Genomic DNA, 24,794 nt, shown 5'->3' on the forward strand with positions numbered 1-24,794 from the left:
CTCCCTAGTAATTGCTGCTGGGGAGACTTGCTGCACATAATGTCCTTTTACATGGATCTGTGACTGTGTGTGCAAGCATGATGTGTGCATCTGTGGATGCATGTTTATGCACACATACACACATATTCCTCTGATTTTCTTTTGTCAGGTTTGGTCATTGCCTGGATTATGTTTCTCAACAATTCCAAAGATAAGCCTGTATAAATCACTTCTCCTTTGTAAAGGATTAGGGTAGAAGGGAAGCTACAAAACTACATTTCAGTAATTGTTATCTTTATCTCATACAATTCTTTAACGGCTTAACAGAATGTATTTAACTCAGTGCTTAAATTATGTAATCACTAAAGAATATGAGAAAAAGTGAATTGGAAACCTCTCTTTTGTCTGTAGGAATTTGAAGCCTATGTCAATGCCTCTGGAGAGCATGGGATTGTGGTTTTCTCTTTGGGATCATTAGTCTCAGAGATTCCGGAGAAGAAAGCTATGGCAATTGCTGAGGCTCTGGGCCAAATACCTCAGACGGTAAGACAATTCTCTGTCACTCCTTTATATCTCACTACAAAGGAATTCAAAGTCTAAAAACCTGGCTCTAAATGAAATTGATCTTCAGGAATTAGGATTTAGGTATCCTTCAGAAGTTATTTTCTTTTTACATATAACTCAACTTTTAAACCATGGTCTTTTAGGAGAATTAAAGTGTTAACTTTCAGCTAAAAATCAACATGATGTTGGTTCATGTTAAATAGGAATATGTCTCCAAAAGGTTACTCATTAAATCTGTTCATGGTAGAGAATGCCTGTAATCCCAGCCTCAAGAATGTCAGATATGGAAGAATCAGGGTTCCATATCAACCCCTCCATATTTGCAGGATAATGAGACCCCAGGAATGGTGGGGCACATCTGTGGTTCTTAATGCCTGCTGGGCAAAAAGTGCAAGATTTCAAAAATAAGGATATGGTATGTGCCTGAAGTGATTGAGTATTTGCATAGCAAGCACAAAGCCCTGAGTTCAAACCCCAGTGTTAAGCCAGAAGTCAGAAGCTTGCACCCATAATCCTACCTGCTCTGGGGGCTGATACCTGGGATATCATAGTTCGAAGCCAGCTAACTCAGAAAAATCTACAAGACTACTTCTTCAATTATCTAGCAGAGAGCTGGGCTGAAGTCATGACTCAAGTGGTAGAGTACCAGCCTTGAACAAGCAAGCCAAATGGGAGTGTGAAGCCCAGAACCTGAGTTCAAACCCTCATACCAGTGTATCATTACTCAGTACTACTGAGAATAAAAGGCTCTTGGTTAGAACGCTGAATTTATTTTGTGTACTTTTGCTTAGAGTGCTGTATCAACTTACTTTTTTAAGTAAACTCTTGCTTCAAGTGCAGAAAAGTAAAAACACTCTTTTAAGTGCATAGTATTCACATAACAAGCATACTCCTAAGCACCACGCCTCTGAATGAAATGTCAGTCCCAGAAGCCTTCTGAGCCACCAAACCTCCGAACTGTGCAGAGGTTGTAGTCAATCTGTTTACCTAGTGGGACTCACCTTTCTAGCTACTATAGCATATGTTAAAGATCATGGATTTTTTTTTTTTTTTTTTTTTAAACCCTCTTCTTTTTGACCCTGCAAGGTCCTGTGGAGTTATGCTGGAAGCCGGCCATCAAATCTTGCCAAGAATACAATACTTGTCAAGTGGTTACCCCAAAATGATCTGCTGGGTATGTTGGGAAGATTTGATGTGTAGGTCAAACCCAGATTAAATTAAGAAAATGGCTAGGCATGGGTATTAAAAAGAAGAGTGTTTCCAGCACAGCCATAATCCTAGCTACAGGGTTCTGATGTGGTTCAAAACCAGCTCAGGCAGGAAAGTCTGTGAGAGTCTCCAGATCTTATCTCTTAATCGCCAAAAAGCCGGAAGTGGAGAGTGTTAGCCTTAGTTTAGGACAGTGCCCAGGCCCTGAATTCAAGCTCTAGGTTCAGCACCAAAAAAAAAAAAAAGGTTGTTTAGCTTGAACATACTGTGGCCAGTATATCCCACATTACTTTTTATCTAGGGGGTGTGTCACTGCATGTTTATTTTTTGTTTTTTCTGGTATTCATCAAGAGCATTTGGGAGCATCAACAAATTCTCAGGATACTTTCAGAATCTAGACAATGTCAAACTAGGAAACTCAACTAGACTATCAGTAATGCTCCTTGTTTGCTTCTCAGGTCATCCAAAGACCCGGGCATTTGTCACTCACTGTGGCTCCCATGGCATTTATGAAGCTATATGCAATGGCGTCCCCATGGTGATGATGCCCTTGATGGGTGACCAGCTGGACAATGCAAAGCGCATGGAGACCCGGGGGGCTGGCGTGATCCTGGATGTCTTTACAATGACTTCTGATGATTTAGCAAATGCCCTCAAAAGAGTCATCAAGGACAAAAGGTAAGAGAGAGGGTAAAGAGGTAGGTTTTGAGCCATGGCCTGCCTAGCAAATGCAAGGCCCTGAGTTTAAATCCCAGTGTTGCCAAAAATGACATGGAAATAAGTAAGAAGAGTACTTCCTATAGTTTGGCCTTAACACTAATGAGAAACGTTTCATTGTGAAAACAAATATGTAAAAATATAGAATTGTAATAAGATAAATTGGGGGATTAATATTACTTGAAAAAAATGATACTTCAGTTACTGTGCAATTTATCATAGAATTAATTTAATGTTTTTTCCCTAGTAGTTACAAACTTCAGTTTATAATAAAATGTTACAGAATTGAATGATGAAAAGTTCTGGCAAAGAGAAAGACTTTGAAAAGAAGCATAGTGGCCATAACATAGAACAAGTCAGTACCTACTTCCCTGCCTGGGATCTGTGAGAAATTTTCTCCATGAAGCCGCGTAAATGTGGGAGTCAGAGGCTGCCACAGACCACAGTGTAGCATAAGCAAAGGCACCTTTGTTAAAAAATAGCCTGGCAATTTCAGAATTCAAAATGTATCAGATGACATGATCTCTGCATGAAATTTAGGGTACTGCTGTCAAGCTTATTTAGATCATCATTACCCTCTGGGAGCAGATGGTAGATTTTACTCAACAATAATGTGTTTGGGTGTGTTTGCCTATGAGTGTGTGTGTGTGTGTGTGTGTGTGTGTGTGTGTGTGTGTATAGGAGTTTTAGGTACGTTGTCTTAGTCTGTTTTCTTTTCTTTGTCTTTGTCTTTGGACTTCTACTTGGCTTTTCCTGCTCAGGACTGGTATTCAACCACTTGAGCCATGCCTCCAGTTCCTTTATTTCATTTTCTGTTGCAATAAGAATACCTGAGGTTCAGTGATACACAAAAGACAGAAGTTTACTTTCTCACAATTCTAGAGGCTGGCATGTGCAAGATGGGGTTGTCACATTCAGTGGGCTCTCATAACTATAAAAGTAGAAGGGCATGAGTGTTTGTGATAAGAGGCAACTCAAGGTATTCTCACTTTTTTTTTTTTTTGGGTCCAGTCGTGGGGCCTGAACTCCTGGCCTGGGCACTGTCCCTCAGCTCTTCAGCTCAAGGCTAGTGCTCTACCACTTGAATCACAGCGCCACTTCCAGCTTTTTTCTTTTTGCTTATGTGGTGCTGAGGAATTGAACTCAGGGCCTCATGCATGCAAGGCAAGCACTCTACCACTGAGCCACCTTCCCAGCCCCAAGGTATTCTCACTTTTATCACAGCATACTTTCACAGTTTTCATCCAGTCCTGTGAGAAAAGCATTAATCACCCTAATAAATTCTCAAATACGACACCATCATTCAGTACCATTGCATTGGGAATTAAAGTTCCAACGCATGACGGGGTGTGGGAGAAGGCAGAGTCAAACCATAGCATGGCTAAACCCATAGTTGTCCTTTTGAAAGACATCAAGGAGAAGACACGGGAACAGTGTTTCCATTGAAGGAAACAGGACACAGGGAAACACAAGCCTGGCCCAGGGAAAAATGGGAGACACTCTTATCAATTGAGGTGCTAAGTGTGTATGGTCTTGTGGATGGAAACAAAAAGCCAAATAACCTCAAGATACAAGCCCAGAGCCCGTGGTGGGGTGGGGCTCTCATCTCTTGCTCCCGTTGGCTCCTTGTGCCCTGGCTTGTCAGCTCTCACATCACAGTGCCTGGCTTCTTCCAGGCACTGATAAAACTCATTCTTGAGTTTCACGTTAGAAATACAATTTAGATTCTTTCTTCAATTTCTTTCTTCTTGATTCCTAAAAATGATTTGGCAGATATCCCCTATTGTTTAAGTTCACCTATTCATTTTGATCCTGATTGCAAATCTTCATATTCGTTTCCTTTTCTCTGTATTTCTCTTCCTTCTCTTTCTGCTCCTCATCTTTCTCCTCCCTCGTCTCATATCCCCCCTTCTTTTCCTTATCCTCTTTGTCCTTTTTTACAAATAAAGAACATATATGAAGTATGTGTGTGTGAGTGTTTTCTGGTTTTAATAGAAATACATTTCTCCCCCAAGTTGAGAAAACCTGGTAGCCATTACCACTGGGAAGCCAGCATAGGGAGGACCGTGTATTACCCAAGTGCTGCCTCATTCCCTAACTGTCTTTGTGTCTAGCTACAAGGAGAACATCATGCACCTCTCCAGCCTTCACAAGGACCGCCCCATTGAGCCCCTGGACCTGGCTGTGTTCTGGGTGGAGTATGTGATGAGGCACAAGGGGGCGCCGCACCTGCGCCCTGCAGCCCATGACCTCACCTGGTACCAGTACCACTCCTTGGATGTGATTGGCTTCCTCCTGGCCATTGTGCTGACAGTGGCCTTCCTCATCTTTAAATGTTGTGCCTTTGGCTGTCGGAAATGCTTTGGGAAGAAAGGGCGAGTTAAGAAATCCCACAAAACCAAGGCCCATTGAGAAGTGTTGGGGAATAAAGGGAACTTTTAATGTATTTCCCAGTAAGCACATAACTTAAAAAAAAAAAAAAAATCATGCCCGGTACAGTGGCTTACACCTATAATCTTAGCTACTCAGGAAGCTGAGTTGTGAAGATCACAGTTCAAAGCCAGCCCAGGCAGGAAAGTCCTATCTTATTTCCAGTAAACGACTCAGAAAACTTGAAGCAGCACTGTGGCTCAAGTGGTAGAGTGCTAGCCTTGAGCTAAAGAGCTGAGGGACAGCACCCAGGCTGAGTTCAAGCCCCACAACCAACAGTAAATAAATAAACATAATTCAGTCACTGGTCAGAATTCATATTGAATGTGAATTCTGTCTCTCCAGTATCTTTAATCTGGACTGTACTTGTTTTTATTAACTAAATGACTTATGGAAGGATTGCACTTTCATTAATTTTCTTCATCATAAGTGTGACCTCTTAAGACAGAATTTGGAAGTTGTCCTGTGGTTTCCTGCACTTTAGATGATAGTTTTTACATTGTCTTCATCCTCTGATTTCTGCAGAAGTGTGGTTACTCTCTTCCTCCATGATGTTTGGTTCTTATTCATGTTCATGCTTCATAGGTGTCACTTGGTGTGTTCCTAGAAGGAAACCTTGAGCCTTTAGAGTGTACTGTTATCATTGAATGGCTTGGAGACCTTGGGAGCAGTGTACTGTTTTTACTTTGGGAAGGGGAATGAAAAGAATGATAGTATAAGATTGATGAATCTTGTATCTGAGAGGGTAATCACTGAACTAAGGTAAATAAAAGGAGGCACTCAGCAGCATGAGAGGAGCCATGATAGTGCTGGAAAGCCAGGGCAGGGGTGGTGACGATGCTGGGGAGCCATGGCAGGAACCTGCTAGACAAACTCACAAACGCCCTCCGAACAAGAACTTAGGACAGGAGGGGTTTGTGGGTGCCCAGTTCTATTCTGAGTGGTGAGCATGGCGCCTACATATTTTTCTTTCTTCCTGACAACCAGATATTTAGCTTCTGTATTCTGCTTCTGTATTTTGCTTGGCTTATAAAACATAGGAGGGTTGGAAAGATTCCATTTACATGACTCTCCTTCCCCACCCATTTTGGTTGCTATTTGTTGCTAATTGGGGCTTCTTCTGGGTTCCCGTTCAGTTAAAATTGGCTATTGACAAATTTCCTTTTGCTAATAAATTTCCTCATAATCAAGGTTTGGTTTCTGAGTTGGTGGTCTGGGTCCTAGGGATTTTTCAACTTGTTGCATCATCACTGTGTCGCATGGTTTAAATTCACCTGCCCTAGTGTTGGGCGCATACATTTTCTGTGATATTTCCTACAACTAAGAATTTCTTAATAAATATTTTTATTTTGTATTTTGTTGGTGTTTTTTTCTGCATCAATATTACATTTATTGTGAAATTGCAGTTTCTAATTCTGAAAGTAATACATGATTATGACAGAAAATTGGCAAGTAGAGATTGTCACACATGGACCTGCAGTTGCACAGGTACACACACAAGATAAGAATCATCTGCAATTGCACTGCCCAGAAATAACCTCTGTTACTGTCTAGTTTTGGGTCATGACTGTGTTCCAAAGGCCTCTGTGGAAGATTTGGTCTTCCCAGCCATTGTTACCATTGGGAGATGGTGGACCCATTATTAGGTGGGACCTGGCTGGTACAGCTGACTCCCACCTACAGCCCTAGCTACTCAGGAGGCTGAGATTTGGAGAATCTCAATTCCACGTTAACCTAGGTAGAAAAATGTTCTGGAATGTATTTCTAGAACCTCACAGCTGGGTAGCATGGCTCCAATGATAGAGCACCAGCCTGGAAAGCATGAGGCCTGAGTTCACACCCCAGTACTGCCAAAGAAAGAGATAAAAGAGGTGGGGCCCAATGGGAAAATATTAGGATTGGTTAGTGATTCATAGTTAATATCACCTTGAAGGTGATATTGGGACCCCCTCAACCCCTCACCCCCCATACCCTTTATCTTTCTACTTCCTAGCTATCTTGAATGGAGCAGTTTCTACTGTGTACTCTTTCTATGATGTGCTATCTCATTACAGGCCCAGAATGTTGGTCCAGTGACCCAAGGTGAAATCTTCTGAAACCGTGGGCCCAAATACAGTACACCTTTCCTCTTTTTAAGTCTGTTTATCTCAGGTATTATTACAGGAATTGAAAAATGATTAACACAGCTAATTTTGACAGTTAATGTTACACATTTTGACAAATACACATTGTTGCAAATATTTTCAATATACCAAAGATATCTGGTGTTTACTAACATTCTATATAAATTAGTTTTATGTTAGCAAATCTTTATTTCCAGCTAAAATGTTACTAATGTGACTTTTACTGTCCACATTTCTATCAGCATTTTGGTCTTCCCAGCCCTGACCAGCATCACCTATAAGGATCTTCTTCCTGCATTCGAGGCTGTCTCTACCCTGCTGTTTGAAACTCATCCAACCTTTTCCCATTCACCAATCCAAAAGTTCTTCCACATCTTTGAATATCAGTAATGATTCCACTCCCAATACCAATATTCTGTACTAATCAGTTTCTCATTACTACAATGAAGAAGTTTATGAGTCAAGTAACCTATAAAGATAAACACATATTTGGCTCATGAATTCAAGCTCTTGAAATTCTGTAGATTAATTGATAGTTTGTTTATTTCCTGGAAAGTTCCCACAGACTCAGAGCAGGGAGCTCAATAGAATGACAGCACGGAAGAGAGGCTGAGTGTATGAATAAACCACATTTGAATCAAATGACATCATCAGGAAAAAGTACTTTAATTTTGGGAAATCAAGAACTTTGTGTGTGTGTGTGTGTGTGTGTGCGCACGCGCACGCACGCGTGCGTGCACTCACGGTACTGGGGTTTGTGCCTGCTAGGCAGGCAGTCTACCTCTAAGCCATGCTTCTAGCAGGAAGACGCATCATTTTTTTCTTGATCTCATTGCCCTAATGCCTTTTCTAGTGAATACATTCAAGTGCATTGCATTTTGGGCCATTGCTTACCCACTTTGTGTAACTTTAAAAGATAGCTCTTTTGCCAGGTGCTGGTGGCTCATGCCTGTAATCCTAGCTACTCAGGAGGCTAAGATCTGAGGATCACAGTTCAAAGGCAGCAAAGGCAACAAAGTCCGTAAGACTTATCTCAGCCACCAGAAAACTGGAAGTGGCACTGTAGCCCAAGTGGTAGAGTACTAGCCTTGAACTGAAGAGCTCCGGCCCAGAATTCAAGCCCCATGACTGACCCAAAAAAAAACAAAACCCAAAACAAAACAAAAAACTTTTCTCCATTCCCTTGAGAGCTACATTTTCCCCAAGGGGAGGTTTCAGCTCTTACCTGTTTACCCACTTTTGAGTCTGGGTTGGTCTAAGACTTGCCTCAGTTATTCAGTTGATAAATGGCACCAAGCAATTGGGTATTGCTTCCAGTTCTAGGCCCCAAGAGGCCCTCAGGCTTCTCTCTCGGGTCCTGCTGTGACGACAGCAAGCCCCGCTGCAAGGGTCCCTCCCACTCTCATCATCACTCCAGCCAATAGCCAGTCAGCAACCAGCCACCTACCATCTGACTGTACACACATGAGCGATTCCATGTCTGCTTGGCTGGACATGGCCAAGGGTAGCAGAACCAGCCAGCTGGCCTATGTCTCCTGGATAAACATGATTGTTTTCAGTCAGTAAGTTTCAAGGAGATGTGTTATATACCAGTTGCTGACACATTCACTCTGGGCTCTAAATCCACAGATTTTCCTGTGTTGGGGCTGAAGACTCCCAGAAGACAAAGAAGTGCTACTCACCACTAATCCATTGCTGCACACAGTCATCATGCAGTCAGGGTAAGTGGAATTTGAATTATAGCCATATGACTTGGGTGATTTTTGGAAGAGACATAAAGGGCCCAGTGGGGAATAGGAGGAGGGAATGCAGAGGGGACTGGGAAAGAAGACCCACATGAAAACTGTGTCTCTTTATTTTGGATCAGTGGGTCTCCAAAGGAAGAGCCAAGAACAGTGTAGGGATTTCAGAGGGAAAGACCTGCTTGGCAGTAGGCACAGAAATCTCATTTTCTAGCCACTCAGGTTCCAGGAAGTGGAAATGGACTCCAACCAGGGAAAAAATGAGCTCCCTGCTGTGAGAAGTGTCCTAGCAGAGGCTGAGGAATTCAGGATGGGCAGACTTGGAAGTAAAACTTTTAAACAAGGACATTGGGGCCAACAGGGCTCTGAGCATTGTTCTGTTGCCCTGTAATGAATAGTATTTCATTGTGTCAACAATTGATCTGAACTGTCTCTGTAAAAATAAATTTTATTGTTATTATTAAGGTGCTGTACAGAGGATTACCATTTCATAAGTCAGATAATGAATGCCTTTTTTGTTTGGACAATGTCACCACTTCCTTCACTTTCCCCCAATCTTGGACTGTCTTGTCTTTCTTATCTACAAGAAACAGTGCAATACTTGGCAGCCAGGGTCCCTCCTCTCCTACCTGACTTTGGGGTTTGTCTTCCAAGTACCTTGTTGGTAGGAATCCCATCCTGTATGTTACCCAGTCCTTGGACAAGGAGTCCTTTATTCTACATACTACATACCCCCATCTTGGGCTCCAGCCTCCTGGAGCTTAGTTATGAATGTCCCCTCTCCTGCTGTATCTCTCTCTGACACAGGTCACAGGTCACCATACATCAGCGCGCGCGCGCGCACACACACACACACACACACACACACACACACGGGTAGCAGAAGTATTTAATAACAACATGCGGTTGAGCTTCTATCTTAGGGAGACACACACTCCTCAAAACCCTGTGTTAATAGACTGTCAGGGAGGCAGTTGGATCTCAAAGTTCCAAGGGTCTGGGATCTAACGGTGATAATTCTAATGAAACTCTCCCACCCTGCCAGGAAAGCTGATTTCCAATGAGAATTACTGTGGAGAAGCCCAACTGTCTCTCTTGGACAATGGATCCTGTCACTTGTTTGTATATCCATTGATATGTAATTGGGCAAAGAACAGACCTTTCCTTGTGATACAGTTTTGTTCCATCCAGAAGAGGACAGATGAAAAGGCCAGTACTTCGGTCCCAGGGTGGTTCTTTAAGGAGAAAGCACAGGGTGGTGATGGGCCTGAGGACTGAAAAACTTAGGAGAAGAAGGGAAAATGGTCTGGGAGCTTTCCATCCCCCCCCTCCCCCCGCCCCCGTCTCACATCAGTGCTAGTGTTTGTTAAGCCTTTATGAAGCTGGGATGTTGAGATCATTAGTCACCAGCTTTCCAGGTCCAGAAAAGGGGTGGCCCTTTCTAACCATTCTATTCCTTATTACTAACTAGTGGTTTAAAAGAACAGCCATTTCTTACTGTGTTTCCATGAGTTGGGAGTCTAGGTGTGGTTTTGCTAGGTCCTTTGCAGTGGGTATTAGAGGTTGTGATCAAGGCTGCATTCCTTTTTGGAGTTCAGGCTCCTTTTCCAAGCTCATGTGATTGATTGTTGGCTTATGGCTTTATGACTGACACTCCAAGTCCTTACTCTGTGGCCCTCCATAGGTGGTTTGTTCATGGCAGGTTACTTTTCAAGGCCATCAAAATGTCTCTGTCAAATCCGTAAGATGGAGTCTTAATGCTAATAATGTGATCCCGGTGGTGATTTCCTGCCACCTTTGCCATATTCTAACAATTGGAACCAAGACACAGGTGGTGCCCACACTCCGTGGGATTTAAACAAGGGCGTGAGGGGTTGGGGGCAGCCATTTTAGTATGTGTTGCCACAGCAAGAACTTTACAAATCTCATTTGTCTCCAAAGAACTTGAGGAAAAGATGACAGAAGAAGCCACAGACTTGGATGAAGATGCATCAAGGGAGGCAGAAGACCTGGGGCCTCTTGACAGTAGTAAGGGTGCCACCCGTCCCCGCACCATCTCAGCTCCTCCTCCGCCCTGCATGGCGGACATGGTGCCAACGGCGCAGCCAGAGCTGTGCAGGGGTAGGGTAGGTGAGGGATTCTGTTGCACCTCCTGTGGTAGTTATCTTAATCCCACACTTGTGCCATCTTTGTTTCAGGAACCTTCCAACAAGTCACTACCCTCCTGGACATCATGGATACCGAGCCATCAAAGACAGACACAGTTGGCGCTGGCCTTGATATGCGGAAGACGCTGGCCTCGGTGATCATCACAGAGAAGGCCACCACCGAGCCCTCTGTGGTGATGTATGCTCTCATCCACTGTCTGCAGATGCCCAAGGTAAGACCACTTCACCGTGGATGCCCTCCTCTGCGGCAGCCACTTTTGGCTGCCTGTGTGTCCACACGCCGTTCAGCCCACGTTTGTGCCCAGCACAGACAGTGCGAAGGGGCAGAGCTGGGCAAGGCTGGGTGATGTCCACCCCTTGAGAGCCGATTGGAGCTGAGGCTTTCACATGTTCAAGATTTGTCATCATCTTAGACAGTGAGTTTGGGAGCCACCTGGTTGAGACCTGACCTCTGGATTGGCTGATGCCTTAGTCTACTCAGTCTGCCATGCACAGCACCAGAGAATACTTGGCCCAAATAACAGGAAGACATCTCCTGATGTGGGAGCCCAGATATCTGTGATGAAGGTGCTAGCAGATCTGGTTTCTGCCGAGGCTCTCATCCTGGCTTGCAGAGTTGGAGCATGCACACAGAGAGAGCACTCTTCTGTAGATCCTCCCCAAAGAACACCTTGGCCAGACTTCATCAAGCCTTCCTCTGGAAGCCACCAAGGGTCGCTCTTGACAAATGCCAAGTCAGCTTTTCTCGTAACCATGTATATTTTTTCAGCATCTTCCTCTTTTCCCCACCTCCCTCCTTTTCTTCTTCCCTCCTTTAAATTCCTTCCTTCCTTTTTTCTGATTACACATGAAGATGATGATAGCAATGTACATTTTGCTTTATGTCCACATTGCGTAAAGATTAAATTGGGCAAACTCATCACCTTAACTGTTTATCATTTCTTTGTGAAGAGTACATTCAAAATCCCCTCTTGGCTATCTTGAGATTCACAGTGCACTGTTGTTAACTATAGTCACCCCACTGTCCATGAGAGCATCACAACATGTTCCTCTTCTAGACCTGCCATACTGTACCCACTGATCAACTTCTCCCCTCCCTTCCTTACTCTCTCCAGGCTCGTGTAAGCACCACTGCACTCTCATTTCCATGAGATCAACATCTTTAGATTCCACTTAGGAGTGAGATTTGTGTGTGTGTGTGTGTGTGTGTGTGTGTTACTGGGATTTGAACTCAGGTCCTCAACTCTCTCACACCAGCTTGAGCTGCTACTGCTCTACCACTTGAGCCATGCCTCCAGTTCAGAATTTTGCTGGTTAATTGGAGACAGAGATTCACAGACGTTCCTGCCTGGGCTGCTTTGAACCACACTGCTCCAAGTCTCAACCTTCTAGGTGGTTAGGATTACAGGTGTGAGTCACTGGCACCCTGGCTGTACCTTTCCGTTTTCAGATAGCTTAATGTCCTCTATGCCCATTCATGCTGGCACAAGTGACAGAATTTCATCCTTTTAGGTCTGAATAAAGATTCTATAATATATATACTCTTAATACTATATTTACTATAATATATTTTTATATATATCATACTTTATCCACTCATCTAGTGATGGGCTATCCATGGATGATTGTGTATCTTGGATATCCTGAATATGCTCTCTCATATTTACTGAAGATCACTTTGATCACAATTATCCTATTATACTTTTCCTGGATATTTTTATAAGGTGCTATTGAACTGTGTAGACCACTTGTTTGCTTTTAAAGTGTGGAGCATACATTCTCAATGGGATGTTATTGCTCCTAAACCGGCCAAACTTGGTTTTTAGGCAATGAAGAAAATTTCAATTTTCATATTGAAAATATAGATATGTATATAAGCCATTAAACATACACATGATATTAATGTACATATGCCATGAATGATTCATTGGGAAGCATTTGGGCAAAAATATCTACAAAAGCTCTGTTGGGCAGTTACACTGATAGTGGTAAATGTTCAGAAGCCCTGGTCTAAAGCCGGGTAGATGTCTTTCGTTTTTATCCAGGAATGGCTGGAGTTTTACCACTCTTATTTGTTTTCTCAAGACTATTCTACTGGTTTTCACCAGGAGATCTTAAAAACTTGAGTGAAGTCTTCCCTTCTTTTTAAAACATTTTTATTTTTTGAATTCTTTCCTTCTTGAGGTCTCCAAAATTGCTAAGATTTCTGGATGTCTACTACCCAAGCAGCAGGCGTGTCTCTAACAGGCTTTTCAGGCATTGTCCTCATGTATAAAGTCACCTTCATTAAGAGTGGCTTGTCTACTGGGAAGGCAAAGTTGGAAAAATTGTGGTTTGAGGCCACCTCAAGACATCATGTCAAAGTAAGGCAGGTTGCACACAACTGTGGTTCCACATCCATAAGAGGCATAGGTAAGAGGATTGAGGTTCAAGGTCTGCAACACAAAGAAAAAAAGGGCTAGAGTACCTACCCAGAAACTGTAAGGTCTTGAGTTCAAACCCTGGTACAGCCAAAAATGTTTTAAAAAGTGGCTTTGTCACTGGGCACCAGTGGCTCATGCCTGTAATCCTACTTACTCAGGAGGCTGAGATCTGAGGATCACTGTTCAAAGCCAGCCCAGAAAGTCTGTGAGACTCTTACCTCCAGTTAACCACCAGAAAACCGGAAGTGGCGCTGTGGCTCAAGTGGTAGAGCACTTGCCTTGAGCTGAAGAGCTCAGGGACAGCGCCCAGGCCCAGAGTTCAAGCCCTATCACCGATATAAAAAAAAAAAGTGGCGTTGTCATGCTTAATTGAATGAAGACATTCTGTCTGGTCTTAGGTGCACAAGTCATCTCATCTACCCCAGGGCTTATACCAGCATCTAGTCACTATTGCTCATGTAGGAATCAAAAGAGAGGAAGGGGGCTGAGGAGTGGCTCAGCTGGTAGAGTTCCTGCCTAGCAATCAGTTGGCGCTGTACCACCCAGAAAACACACAGTACTTCCCCCAAAATAATTCCAAAAGAGAGGAAAACATTTCTTGTCTCAGATGCTCCATCACCAGAGCAAAGCAGGACAAGACTACCTCCTGGGGCTCTCAAGAGAGCTAGTATTCCTTGTGTAGAGGACTTTGTGTGTGGACCATCCAAAACCTGCCTTATTCACTGAAACAGACAAGTTTGCAAGCCATAGTGACAGCCTCTTGGATGAGTGGGAAGGGAGTGAGAGAAGATGGAAGAGACTTGGTAGTTGGAGGATGATGTCTCCTCTGTTCAGATGGGGAGAGAAGTGTCAGGAAGAGAAGGGTGCTGGGGGAAGATGGAGTATAGAAGAGGAGTGTCAGGAAGAGGAGGTGGACTACTGGTGCTGGGGGAAGATGAAATACAGGAAGAGGAGGTGGACTCTCAGTGCTGGGGCATGAAAGGGGTCATCCCTGACCCAACAGCCCAGCCAGGAGTCTCCCACCTACCATGTTTGTTCTAGATCTCCACCCAACGCAAAATCAACATCTACAACATCCTCCAGGCCATCATCCAGCAGGAGGGAGAGCTGGAGGAGCACTGTGTGCAAAGGCTTGTCACCATTGCCTCCAAGGAGATGAGGGAGAGCCCCGAGGTGCCAGGGTCTGGGCTCCATAGTGCCTCCCCCCGTGGCCTGGCGTGGGAGGTCTGGGGCCCTGAGTGGTAACCTTATGACACTGGAGCAGGTTGAGCCCAAGGGAACCAGGAGGGTGGAAGGGGGTGGGGTTGGGGCTTCATGAAGGCCCAGCCAGTGGTGGTGCCTCTCCTGTCCCCTTCAGATGGACAACTATGTGCAAGCAGAGGTGGCCAGCGACACTTTGGTGGCTCTGTCCCGAAACCACTTCAGCTTGGTCATGTACGAGCTGCAGCACAACCTCAGGCCCCTTGACCTTGCTGACGAGTTTGTCATCATCACCTTGGCCAAATTGGCTAACAGCAATGGTAGGGCTCTGAGGCCTGGGCCTGGTTCCTGGTCCCTTCAGCCCAGCGGAAGGCTCTCTCCTGGTCTCTGTTCTTTAATCCCTGCTTATCTCTAACTGCCCCTCCCACCCCCGTGCTTTCCATTTATTTCTCTTCTTTCTTCCTTTGCTATTCTTTGTCTCCACGTGCCTCTGTCTCTCACTTTTCCCTCCTCTTTCCCTCTCTCTCTTCTCTCCCTTTGCCTGCATTGTTTTCTGTCTTCTCCTCTCTGTTTTCTTTTTCTTTCCTTCCTCTGTCCTTTTCTCCCAGTCCACAAACTAATCTCCTTCATGTGGACCTTGTGGTGGGCGGCGTTGAACCACAACATTGGATAAAACGTGCATGGTCTCTGTCTTCAGGATAAGAAACAAGCCAGGAAGTAGATGTGTTTGCATGATGACAGAAGAGCTGCGTGGCCATGTGAGCTCAGGCTGTTTGAGGAACCCTGTCCCAGTGGGGCTCTGAGTGAGGACACCATATTTTAGGGGAGAGATGGAAGATGACAGGAAGATGACTCTGAAGAGCAGGACAGGGGAGAATACTTCTTACAAAGGCTGAGGCAGAAATGACCTTAGTTCTCTGAAGCATGGAGAGGTCACTGTGCCTGGAAGTGGGGACCGCAGGGGGTTAGAGGTATTCGATGAGGGGGAGATTTACAAAGGGTCTGGGTCCCCAATAAAGTCCGAGATTTACTTGAAGTTATTCAAGGGGTAGTGAAAGATTCTGAGCTGCAGATACATGATGACATTTAGACTCCAAATGGAAAATCATTCTAGATGTTGATGGAGGGGTGGGTGGAGAAGGTTGGGAGGTGATGGACTGCGTCCTAACAGACCATCAAAAGAGGAGACTACCCCAAGTCAAAAGTACTTTGCCTCTACCACTCGAAGCACTACGCCTTAGCAACACTGTGCAAGGGAGGATTGTGGGCCCGCCTGGGGAGGCCCCATGACAGAGAGGGGGACACCTGTTACCCTAGACTGGCAATGTTCAAAAACAGAAGTATGGTTTCTATGGAAGGTGTCTTGCTTTTGCAGCATGGTAAAGTCTAATCCCAAAAAAGCCAACGTACCACCAGGTATGTCCCTGCCCAGGGATGAGAAGAGACTTTAGCATGAGGCTGGTGTACTGGGAGAAGGGAGAAGATGCCAGAGGCAGGGTTCCAGCCAAGGGGGAGGGGAATGGACATTCTATCACCATCACATAAACACATCTGCGTATATGGTTTTATACATATTCTAAGGTGAGAGAGAGGTGGAGCTGGTGTTCAGCATGAGTGGAAAGGACAGGTAGAGAGCGGCCTCCTGTGTGTTGGGTCTGCCACAGGTTCCCTTCTTCCTAATCTGTGACTCCTTTCAGTGTGCTGTCTCCAGTAGCCTCTTGTCTTCTCTGTCTCCCCATCAGCTATTATCCACTTCAGAGCCAGGGTCTGCGGGTGTCCCTGGGAGGCAAACACTAGTCCCAGGAGGCGGATACTCTGTGAGCTCCTATTTGGAGCCTTGTTCTCTTTCCACACCTGCCTGCCCCTTCCCTGTGGCTCTCTGTGTTCTCCTTTCTTTGGCCTCTCTTGGCCTATTCTCTCCTCTCCTTTTGCTCCCTGTACCTCTTTTCCTGGTTGTCCTGTCTTCTTTTGCTCTGCCTCTATTTCTAGTTCATTCTTTTTACATGTGCGCTTGCCATAGTTTCCTGTGTCTCAGCCAGGACAAAGCCTTCTCTGGCTCTGGGCTGTCGGGATGCAGGCAGCAGGGTTGTCCTCTCTGCTTTCTCCTGTCTCGCCCTTTCCCTGACTCCTCGTGCCCTCCCCTTCCTCTACAGTGTTTGAGTTCATGCCGTACATGGGCATCACCCTGGCGACCCTGTTCACGATGCTAAGACTTGCCAATGAAGCCAAGATGCGACAGGTGATCTGCAGTGGTACGTGTCCCATGTGGACCTGGACTCTCCAGGGTGCTGGAGGGGGAGAAGGGGAAACGGAGCAGGTAGAAGGGTTGTTGAACAAGAGGTGTGCTGTCATTTTTTCCTGTACTTGTGCTCGCTCTCCTACTTCAGTTTGGCATGTGAGCAGCGCACGTAGGGGCAGGTGGCTGAGACATGGGTGCTTGTGAGAAGACTGGGGCTGTCACTGACTCTGGGTAGCTCAGACTGCTAAAGAATTTCAGGAGACCAGAGAAGGGTGACGGGATGTTTGAAGGAGAGGATGGCAGTCAGGGAAAATGTCTCTTTTGGAGGCTTGACTTGGAGTAGGTATTTGATGCTATTTAAATCAGATAACTTGGCCCAGAGATTTGATTGCTTCACTTTGTTGCAGGCTAAGAAAATCCAGTGTTCACAAAGGGCGGGGGTGGTGGTGGTGGTGGTGGTGGTGGTCAGGGTGCCTGCTGCCATTCAAACCGGAAACCCCAGGCTGTGGTCAGGAATCACCCGACAAGCCCTGCCCCTGACCCAAGTACTAAAGGGGAGCAGGGGCCTAGCCACATGGGGTGCTCAGCATTGACAAGGCTGCTCCGTGTTGGGGAATGACTCTCAGCAGAGAAGGGCCAGAGGAGTAGTCTCCACAAGCATGGGAGGTCATGGGGAGGGCTTGGCTCTTCTTGAGTCCCATCTGTTCCCCCTCTACCTCTGTCCTCCCCGTCCCCCCCCCCCCCGCCACCGCTGGCAGCCATGGAGACCTTCTGTGAGACAGTGCAGTTTTATCTGCGCCACCTGGAGGACAGCCTGTACCCCGTGATGACCGAGGAGCAGTTTGCTGTCAAGGTCTTCCCCATGTATCGCTACTTTGTGACCGTGTGGCTGAAGCACTCCCAGCCCGAGGTGAGATGATGCACCCCGCTCTGGAGCCGTGCTTCCCTCCAGGGCACTCCCCAGACTGTGGGGCTGGGAGAGGTCGGGGGCCGGCCCTCATGGCTGGGACCTTGGAGAACTCCTGGACTTGTGGATGCCGAAGCGGTGTAGTCACGGGAGGCTGGTGTGAGCCGGACCTCGATAAAGGCAGCAGGGAGGCGTTAGGTATGCGCAGTGAACCTCTGAACACCTGCTCCAGAGCTGGGCCTGCTCCAGGATCTCCCCAACCGGGCTGTTTCCACACCCACCCCTTGAAAGAGGAGAAGTTTCCTAGTGAAATAAAACAAGCAAACTGGGGCACAAAGAGGTTAACCACTTGTCTACTGTCATTTGGTTATAGGTGGGACTCCAGCCAGGTAGTTTGGTCACTCCCCAGCACTGTGGGGCTCCGGGGCAGGGCCTGGACTCTGACTGTTGGGATCTGTGGGTGTGGCTCTGGGACCCCATTTCCTATGGCAGGTGAAGCTGGGGGTCATCAAGTCCCTGAGGCCCATGCTGACCCTCCTCCTGCCCAACGACGACCTGCGGGAGCAGGTCTACGACTACATCCCCGTGCTGCTGGCCGAGTACCAGGGCGGCCTGGAGGCCCTTTTCATCACCCAGGTGAGGGCCTGGAAACTCAGGAAACACGGGGCTGTCGTCTGGGTAGAAAGACATGCAGTGGTTATGATATCCTGTCAGCAGACTCAACGTCTGTACCCTGGGAGGGGCCAAGAGCCCTGGCCCTTGCTGGGTATGTGATTCCCAGTGGGGGGGACCAGAGGGGGCCTGAAGGTTCTTGTGTTGGTTTCTTATGACAGCCACAGCTAAGAGCTACCATAGTCTAAAGATCCTTAGCTGATCAGCATAAGGGCACATGCGAGGTACAGGCATTGCAGGGTTCCAAGAGGGGTTATGGCCTGGGCTAGTGGACACTGGAAGAGGTCATGGGTCTACAAGCAGGGCACCGCCCTGCACTGTAAAAACAAGGAACAGAAAAGAGTATAACAGATGTATGGGACCACCGGTGGATCACTTTGACTAAGGAATGGGACTCATTCCAAAGGACTAGGAGAGGAGGTAGAAGGGGCCTTGAATGCCATGCTAGGTGACCCTGCACAGTGCTTCACACATTCACTTTATAGAAATCACCCAGGGCTGGTGGGAATATGGGGCCCAGGAAGTATAGATAGGGCTCAGTCCATGCTTCTTATCAGTTCCGGGGGACACTGGCACCACCAACTCAGTGACCTACTGAGTAGTAAGGGTCTAGAGTTGGACCCTGAGTGGGTAAAAGGTTGCATGTGACCCTCTGTTCATCGTTGTAGGTACTGAGGCAGATTCTAGAAATGGCAGTTACCACCAATACTCCTATCCCGCAAATGCAGCTACACCCCGTGTTCACAGAATTACACATGCAGGTAAGGCCAGCAAGCCCAGCTGGCACTGGCATCTTCAGGGTGTGTCAGCAGGAAGCAGCTGTGGGGAGGGACTGGGCCCCTGGCTCACTCACCCCTCCTGCAACCTGCTGGGCTGTGGGCGTCGTCGGGCTGGGCTGTGGGCGTCATCGGGCTGGGCTGTGGGCATCGTCGAGTGTCCTGCCCTCGCGTCCCTGGTTTCTTGTGAACTGTCCCTCCCCACCCCCCTGTAGGTGTGCAACAAGGCCCCAGCCCAGCATCAGTTCAGTAGCCAGAACCTGATGGAGATCGTGCACTGCTTCATAGCCCTCGGTGAGGCTCCCCCACAGGGCTCGGCTCTGTGCGGGGCCCAGGGGAGTCCCAGGCCCTCTGAGCCCCGGGCTGGGGGCTGTTGCCCTGTGCTGGCTGGGGCCCCAGTGGGCATGACCACAGCACTCCTTGTGCCCTGCAGCTCGCTCCTACCCCAAGGAACTGATGAAGTTCTTCTTCAGTCAGATGGAGATGAGCAAGGAGGCCGTCCGCGTGGGGACGCTGAATCTGATCAGAGCAGTGGTGAGCGCGGACGGTGAGCATAGGAGGGATGGGCAGGGCGGGCAGGGTGGGGCAAGGGGAGCTGGACCTTACTTGTACATGGGCCACTGCCAATTCCTCTTCTGTAAACGAGGATGGAGGCCAGGGTGCCAGGCCCCTTGGTTATAAAACATTTTCTAGCCTTGAGCTCAACCTGCCATGTTGCCCCGTCTGGAGTCACAGCCGCTCCATGGAGTCTGACTTTCAAACCTGAATCCTGCTGTGGGCCTCTAACGCTAAATCAAGGCTGGAGATGAGTGCCGCGGACCGGGTTCTGTCGGGACGACGGAGGACACCTAGGGGAGGAACCTGGAATAGGATGGGGAGATGGCAAACAGACAACTCACACACATTAGGAGTGGATGCTGAGTGCGATTTAATGCAGAGGATAACAAACTTTTATAGCAAAAAGTCTCCATAAGAAAGGGCAAAAGGTTACACAATCTTGCTGCAAGGCTTCGGTCTTGGATGGTCACCAGCTGGTCGCCTGAAAGGGCAAAAGTTTACACAATCTTGCTGCAGGGCTTCATTCTTGGGTGGTCAACAGCTGGTCGCCTGAAAGCCACTTGTTTCGGGCTTATCTCTAAGAAATATAATGGGTTTCGACGTTTGTCACCATCTAACCATTACCTTATTTCTATAGAGGCCTTAATTGTCCCATAAGATTTTTCCTTCCTGTTCCTTCTTTAATAGTAAGGTCATGGAGGCCTAGATCTAGCAAGTCTCTTAGTAAATGAAAGAGAGTAACAGGAAGTTCTTTCGCCTAACTAGTTATCTCAGCAATTGCCATACATTCTTTCTGTTCTAGCCGCCCTACAGCTTCTTGTAAGTCTCTTACAAACAATTCCTTCTGCTGAAATGACTTCGTGAAACCCCCAATACTTTAATATTTGCTTATGGCTTGTCTACTAGCCTCCATAAGAGGGGTTTCAGGGTAGCACTTAACTCCGGTGAGTTAGTCATATTTTTAAGACACTCATCAGATATTGGAGTCATTAACACTCTTAAGAAAGAGCTTTGAATAAGGGAACGTTGACAATGAATAAGTACGATGAACAGTAGAAACAGTAAAAGATTAATAGGCACTCTTATGAGGAAAAGAAAGGCAGAAACACATCTTTCCCAGGGGCTTGCCAGCCTTTTTCCAGGAGTAGGCCTCTTAGAAGCCCTATTCTCCGAGGTAGACTTCGGTGAAGTCCCAAAACTTGGAGATAGGTTTCTGTAAAGCCCCATTCTCTGAGGTAGACTTCGGTGAAGTCCCCAAACTCAGAGATAGGTCTCTGAAGCCCCTATCTTGGTCTGATAGATGGTTTCCCATGCTAAGCAGACTCCACTGGAGTCGGCGTAGCAGATGAGGCCTAACCTGGCTGAGCAGATGTGCGGCCCTGGGCCCCTGAGTACACCCTGACCCTAGCCCCTGTCCTCCAAATCGCCCTTTCCGTGTGCTGGCCATAGCATCAACTCATTTGCTGCCCACAGCCCCTCTGCGGGGGAGGCACAGGTAGCTCTCACAGCTCGCAGGCGGGGAAATGGAAGTATGGAGAGGCTTGGTAATTCATTTGAGGTCACACAGCTGGGGTGAGGTGGAGCCAGGGTTCCACCCCTGGCAGACTGTGTGCCCCCAAGCGGTATGCCGAGCTATGGGAAATGGGTGCAGGGCTTTAGCTCCTCAGCGTGGACCCTATCCTCAGGGTGGTCACCTGAGGCCGATGAGGTGCATGCCAAGCAGTGGCCAAGATAATAAGTTGTAAAAATGATGCCCTCTGGGCTCAAGAGCAGGGTGTTACTGTGGATCCCAGGAGAGGGTTGTGCCAGCGAGATGCTGGCCAGCAAGGATCCTAAAAAACTACCCCTGAGCTTGTGGGATGTTGAAGGGTCCTGATGTGGGGTGCAAAGACTTGCCACGCTAAGCTGCAGCCCTCCAGGTCGGCCTTCCTCTTTCAGAGCCCAAAATGAATATCAAGACCATCTACCTGGCCATCCGGGTGGTGAAGAGCATCCTCTCCGACAGCCGCTCCAAGGTAATGGGCCAGGGACTCCATCAGGGGCACCAGCTCTGTAGGGCAGAGGCCTTTGGAAGAAGCCTGGCTTCCACATGCAGCCTTACTAGCGACAGAGGGGAGCAAGGCCCATGAGAGCCAAGGTTCCTCCCAGGACTGTCATTCTTGCTAAGGACCTGGAGTCTTCAGGTTGTTCCTTTGGGTCCACCTTGCTTCAGTGATAACTGCTTGCTGTATGGGGCTGGTGTAAGGTCTTCAATGAAAGTGAGAAAGGTCATTGAGGGGCCTTATTCACACACACACACACACACACACACACACACACCACTACATTGAGGGGCCTTATTCACACACAACACACACACACACACACGCCACTACAGGCAGTATTGAGGGGCCACACACACACACACACACACACACAAACACACACACACACACACACGCCACGACAGGCAGTTTGGAGTTTCCAGAGCACTGAGCAAAGAATACTTCGCAGTTCAGGCTCTGGCTGAAGGCCCAGAGGTGGCCTCACTGGCAGGGTGTTTCCTAGGAAAGATGACAGCGAACAGAGTGGTCCCTAGAGCCCCTTCCAGCTCAGAGAACCCCAAATTGCTGGTGTCTCATGTCTAAGCCTTGGGCTTTCGGGGCTGAGTTCCTGCGGAGGGGCCGACCTCACCAGCAAGTCCATGTCTCTGTCCCTCAGGTGAGGATGGCGATTCTGCGCATCATTGGCCAGCTGGCTCTGTCTGGGTACCAGGAGAAGATCAAAGGCTGGGGTCTGAAATACGTGTCTGTGCAGCTGACCTTATCCACCTACAAACTGGTGAGTGGTCCCTACGTGAGGTGCAGCTGGGCTCTGGAAGTTTCCAAAGCACTGAGCAAAGAACACTACTCAGTGCACTTGCATTTGGATCTATGTAGGCACATAGGACATAGGCACAAGGACACAGAGACCCTGCAGGTCAAGATGTCTTAGGTTTCCAGGCAGGAGGCCTAAGCATAGCTCTGAGCATCCTGGGTCCCAGGATCTGGGCAGGGAGCCTCCTGGGCTGTGAGGACACCAACCCCGCTAGTCCTCCAGTGGGGACGCTTCGATTCTGCCTTCCAGACCAATCACCGGGAGTGCTTTTATCAGAGGGAATTGGAGGAGAAGATGGTCCATAAGGTTACCATGGAGACTGTGAAGATCATAACCTCTTCTGTCAGTGGCATGACCAATGTGAGTGAGTCCACTCCCCGCCCAGCGGTCAGCACAGCAGAGCCTACAGCTCCATTGCCCATGGAAGCAGAGGAGCCAAGAATTCCCTGCCCAGAATCCTTCACTTCCCCTTCACCTGTTCCTATTCCCTGCCTGGGGCACTTCTTCCACTTGACTGAGCTCTTTCCTTCCAAACCCGGTTCTACAACTTGGTCCTTAGGAGGAACCTACTCTGTTTCTCCAGAAGCTATGACAGTGCTCAGCACACAGTAGGCCTCAATATATATTACTTGATTTATGTGTCCATATTTTAAAGACCTTTCATTCAAGTGTGTGTGTGCACATGTGTGTAAGATAATATCCAGCAAGTTCCTACTACATGAAAGGCATGAAGGTATGCACTAGGAAAACTCATTGTGATCACCAGGATTTCATAGGTTATAGGAGAAACAAATATGTAGACTTTTAATTGCAGTGAATGGTGATAAAATACAAGACAGGAAAAATTTTTCACAAGAGGATCAAAGAGGAAATGATTATCAACTAAGTGAGGCCATAGTTGGATGCATCCTGTCTAGTGACAGCTTACTTTTATTAAAGAAATAATGAGATTAATAGTAATGGCTACAGTCTCTGACCTATGTGTAGCAGGTATGTGACATGCATAATCTCATTTAATTGCGTGGTAGGTTCTCTAATTACCCTGATTTTACAGAGGAAGAAAGTAGGAGTTGGTAAACAGTAAAGCCAGGATAAAAATGTGCTTCATAACTCACTGTGTGCCTCTCCAGCAGAACCCAGGCAAAAGAAGACGTCCTGGTGACTAGAGCAGATCACATTATCTCACTTATTATTGGTAATACCGGAGCCTCATCCTAAATTCCCAAAAGTAGGAGTAGGCTGAAGGTGACCTCAATTAGCTAGGGGTGTTTATTACTCCAGGAACGGAGACCCAAGAATCTGTATCCGTCAGGGCTCCCCCAGAGAAACAGGACCAACAGAAGGCAAGACATTTATATGATGGACTTGACTCAGGCCGGGCTGAGCTGGCAAGTATGAAGCAAGCAGGTCAGGATGGCAGGCTGGAGTTGCAGGCTGGAAGGGAAGCTGCAGTCTGGTGGCAGAATTCTTTCTTCCTCCGTCTTGTGTTCCTAAGACCTTTCAGCTGCCTGGATGGGACCACTTCCTAAGGAAGATCTCCTTTCTGGAGCATGGACTTCCATCATGGCGGTGCTATCTGATGCCAATTGATGTTTGATTGGATGGCTAGGTTCTCTTATCCAGCCAAGTTGATAAATCTGACTGTCTCAGCTGTCATGTATATCTAGGTCACTTGCCCAGCATGCAGTTCCAAAGGACTTGGCCGGGGAGGAACTGGATGAGAGGATGTAATGGGCACAGGGTGGATCTGAGGCTCGTGGGGACATGGGTTGGGCAGAGTGCATGACAGGATGGCTGGTGGCGGCCACCAGATGCCAGGGTTAACAGGAGAGTCTGTGGAAAGCTGGCATAGGACAACTCTGGGGGTGTTGGGTGGAGCTGCACTGAGGATAGAGCCTGACTGATTTCCTTGGAGGCTGTGCGACATCCTCAGCCTATCTTGGACACCCTTTTCCCATCCCTGCCTCAGGAGTTCTGGGTGAGGCTCCTGTGCTACATCATGGAGACAGACTACACCGAGGCTTTGACCCCCATCTGCATCAGCCTCACCAACCTGGCAGAGCACCAGCTCCAGGAAAGGGAGGAGGAGGAGGCCAATGGAGCCAGCAAGAACAAGCGTGGTGGGCAGCATCCCTGTGCTTGCTGGTGGGATTGGGCAGGTGGGATGGCTCCTTGTTACTCCTCTCCATTGCTTCCCCAGACCTCCCTCTCTCCAGGAATCACCCACAGTC

At 47.4% G+C, this 24,794-nt stretch overlaps 2 protein-coding genes across 4 annotated transcripts in view; both read left to right on the forward strand.

Moving 5' to 3' along the window:
• LOC105980109 (UDP-glucuronosyltransferase 1-7C-like) overlaps positions 1–5,001 on the forward strand; it is a 178,603-nt gene extending 173,602 nt beyond the window's left edge. For all 3 annotated transcript variants that reach the window (XM_013008850.1, XM_013008842.1, XM_013008834.1), the window contains exons 2-5: positions 391–522; positions 1,630–1,717; positions 2,211–2,430; positions 4,584–5,001. In XM_013008850.1, coding sequence (XP_012864304.1) covers positions 391–522; positions 1,630–1,717; positions 2,211–2,430; positions 4,584–4,881 — 738 coding nt within the window. In that variant the 3' untranslated portion in view covers positions 4,882–5,001. The remainder of the gene's footprint in view (positions 1–390; positions 523–1,629; positions 1,718–2,210; positions 2,431–4,583) is intronic.
• Positions 5,002–10,719: 5,718 nt separating this feature from the next.
• Mroh2a (maestro heat-like repeat family member 2A) overlaps positions 10,720–24,794 on the forward strand; it is a 42,334-nt gene continuing 28,259 nt past the window's right edge. The window contains exons 1-14 of the mRNA XM_013022981.1: positions 10,720–10,885; positions 10,963–11,144; positions 14,397–14,528; positions 14,713–14,875; positions 16,709–16,807; positions 17,553–17,704; positions 18,194–18,337; positions 19,042–19,134; positions 19,365–19,443; positions 19,583–19,696; positions 21,646–21,722; positions 22,408–22,527; positions 22,813–22,923; positions 24,533–24,683. Coding sequence (XP_012878435.1) covers positions 10,720–10,885; positions 10,963–11,144; positions 14,397–14,528; positions 14,713–14,875; positions 16,709–16,807; positions 17,553–17,704; positions 18,194–18,337; positions 19,042–19,134; positions 19,365–19,443; positions 19,583–19,696; positions 21,646–21,722; positions 22,408–22,527; positions 22,813–22,923; positions 24,533–24,683 — 1,783 coding nt within the window. The remainder of the gene's footprint in view (positions 10,886–10,962; positions 11,145–14,396; positions 14,529–14,712; positions 14,876–16,708; positions 16,808–17,552; positions 17,705–18,193; positions 18,338–19,041; positions 19,135–19,364; positions 19,444–19,582; positions 19,697–21,645; positions 21,723–22,407; positions 22,528–22,812; positions 22,924–24,532; positions 24,684–24,794) is intronic.

Source organism: Dipodomys ordii, unplaced genomic scaffold, assembly GCF_000151885.1.
Source record: "Dipodomys ordii isolate 6190 unplaced genomic scaffold, Dord_2.0 Scaffold1, whole genome shotgun sequence".
Taxonomy (NCBI): Eukaryota; Metazoa; Chordata; class Mammalia; order Rodentia; family Heteromyidae; genus Dipodomys; species Dipodomys ordii.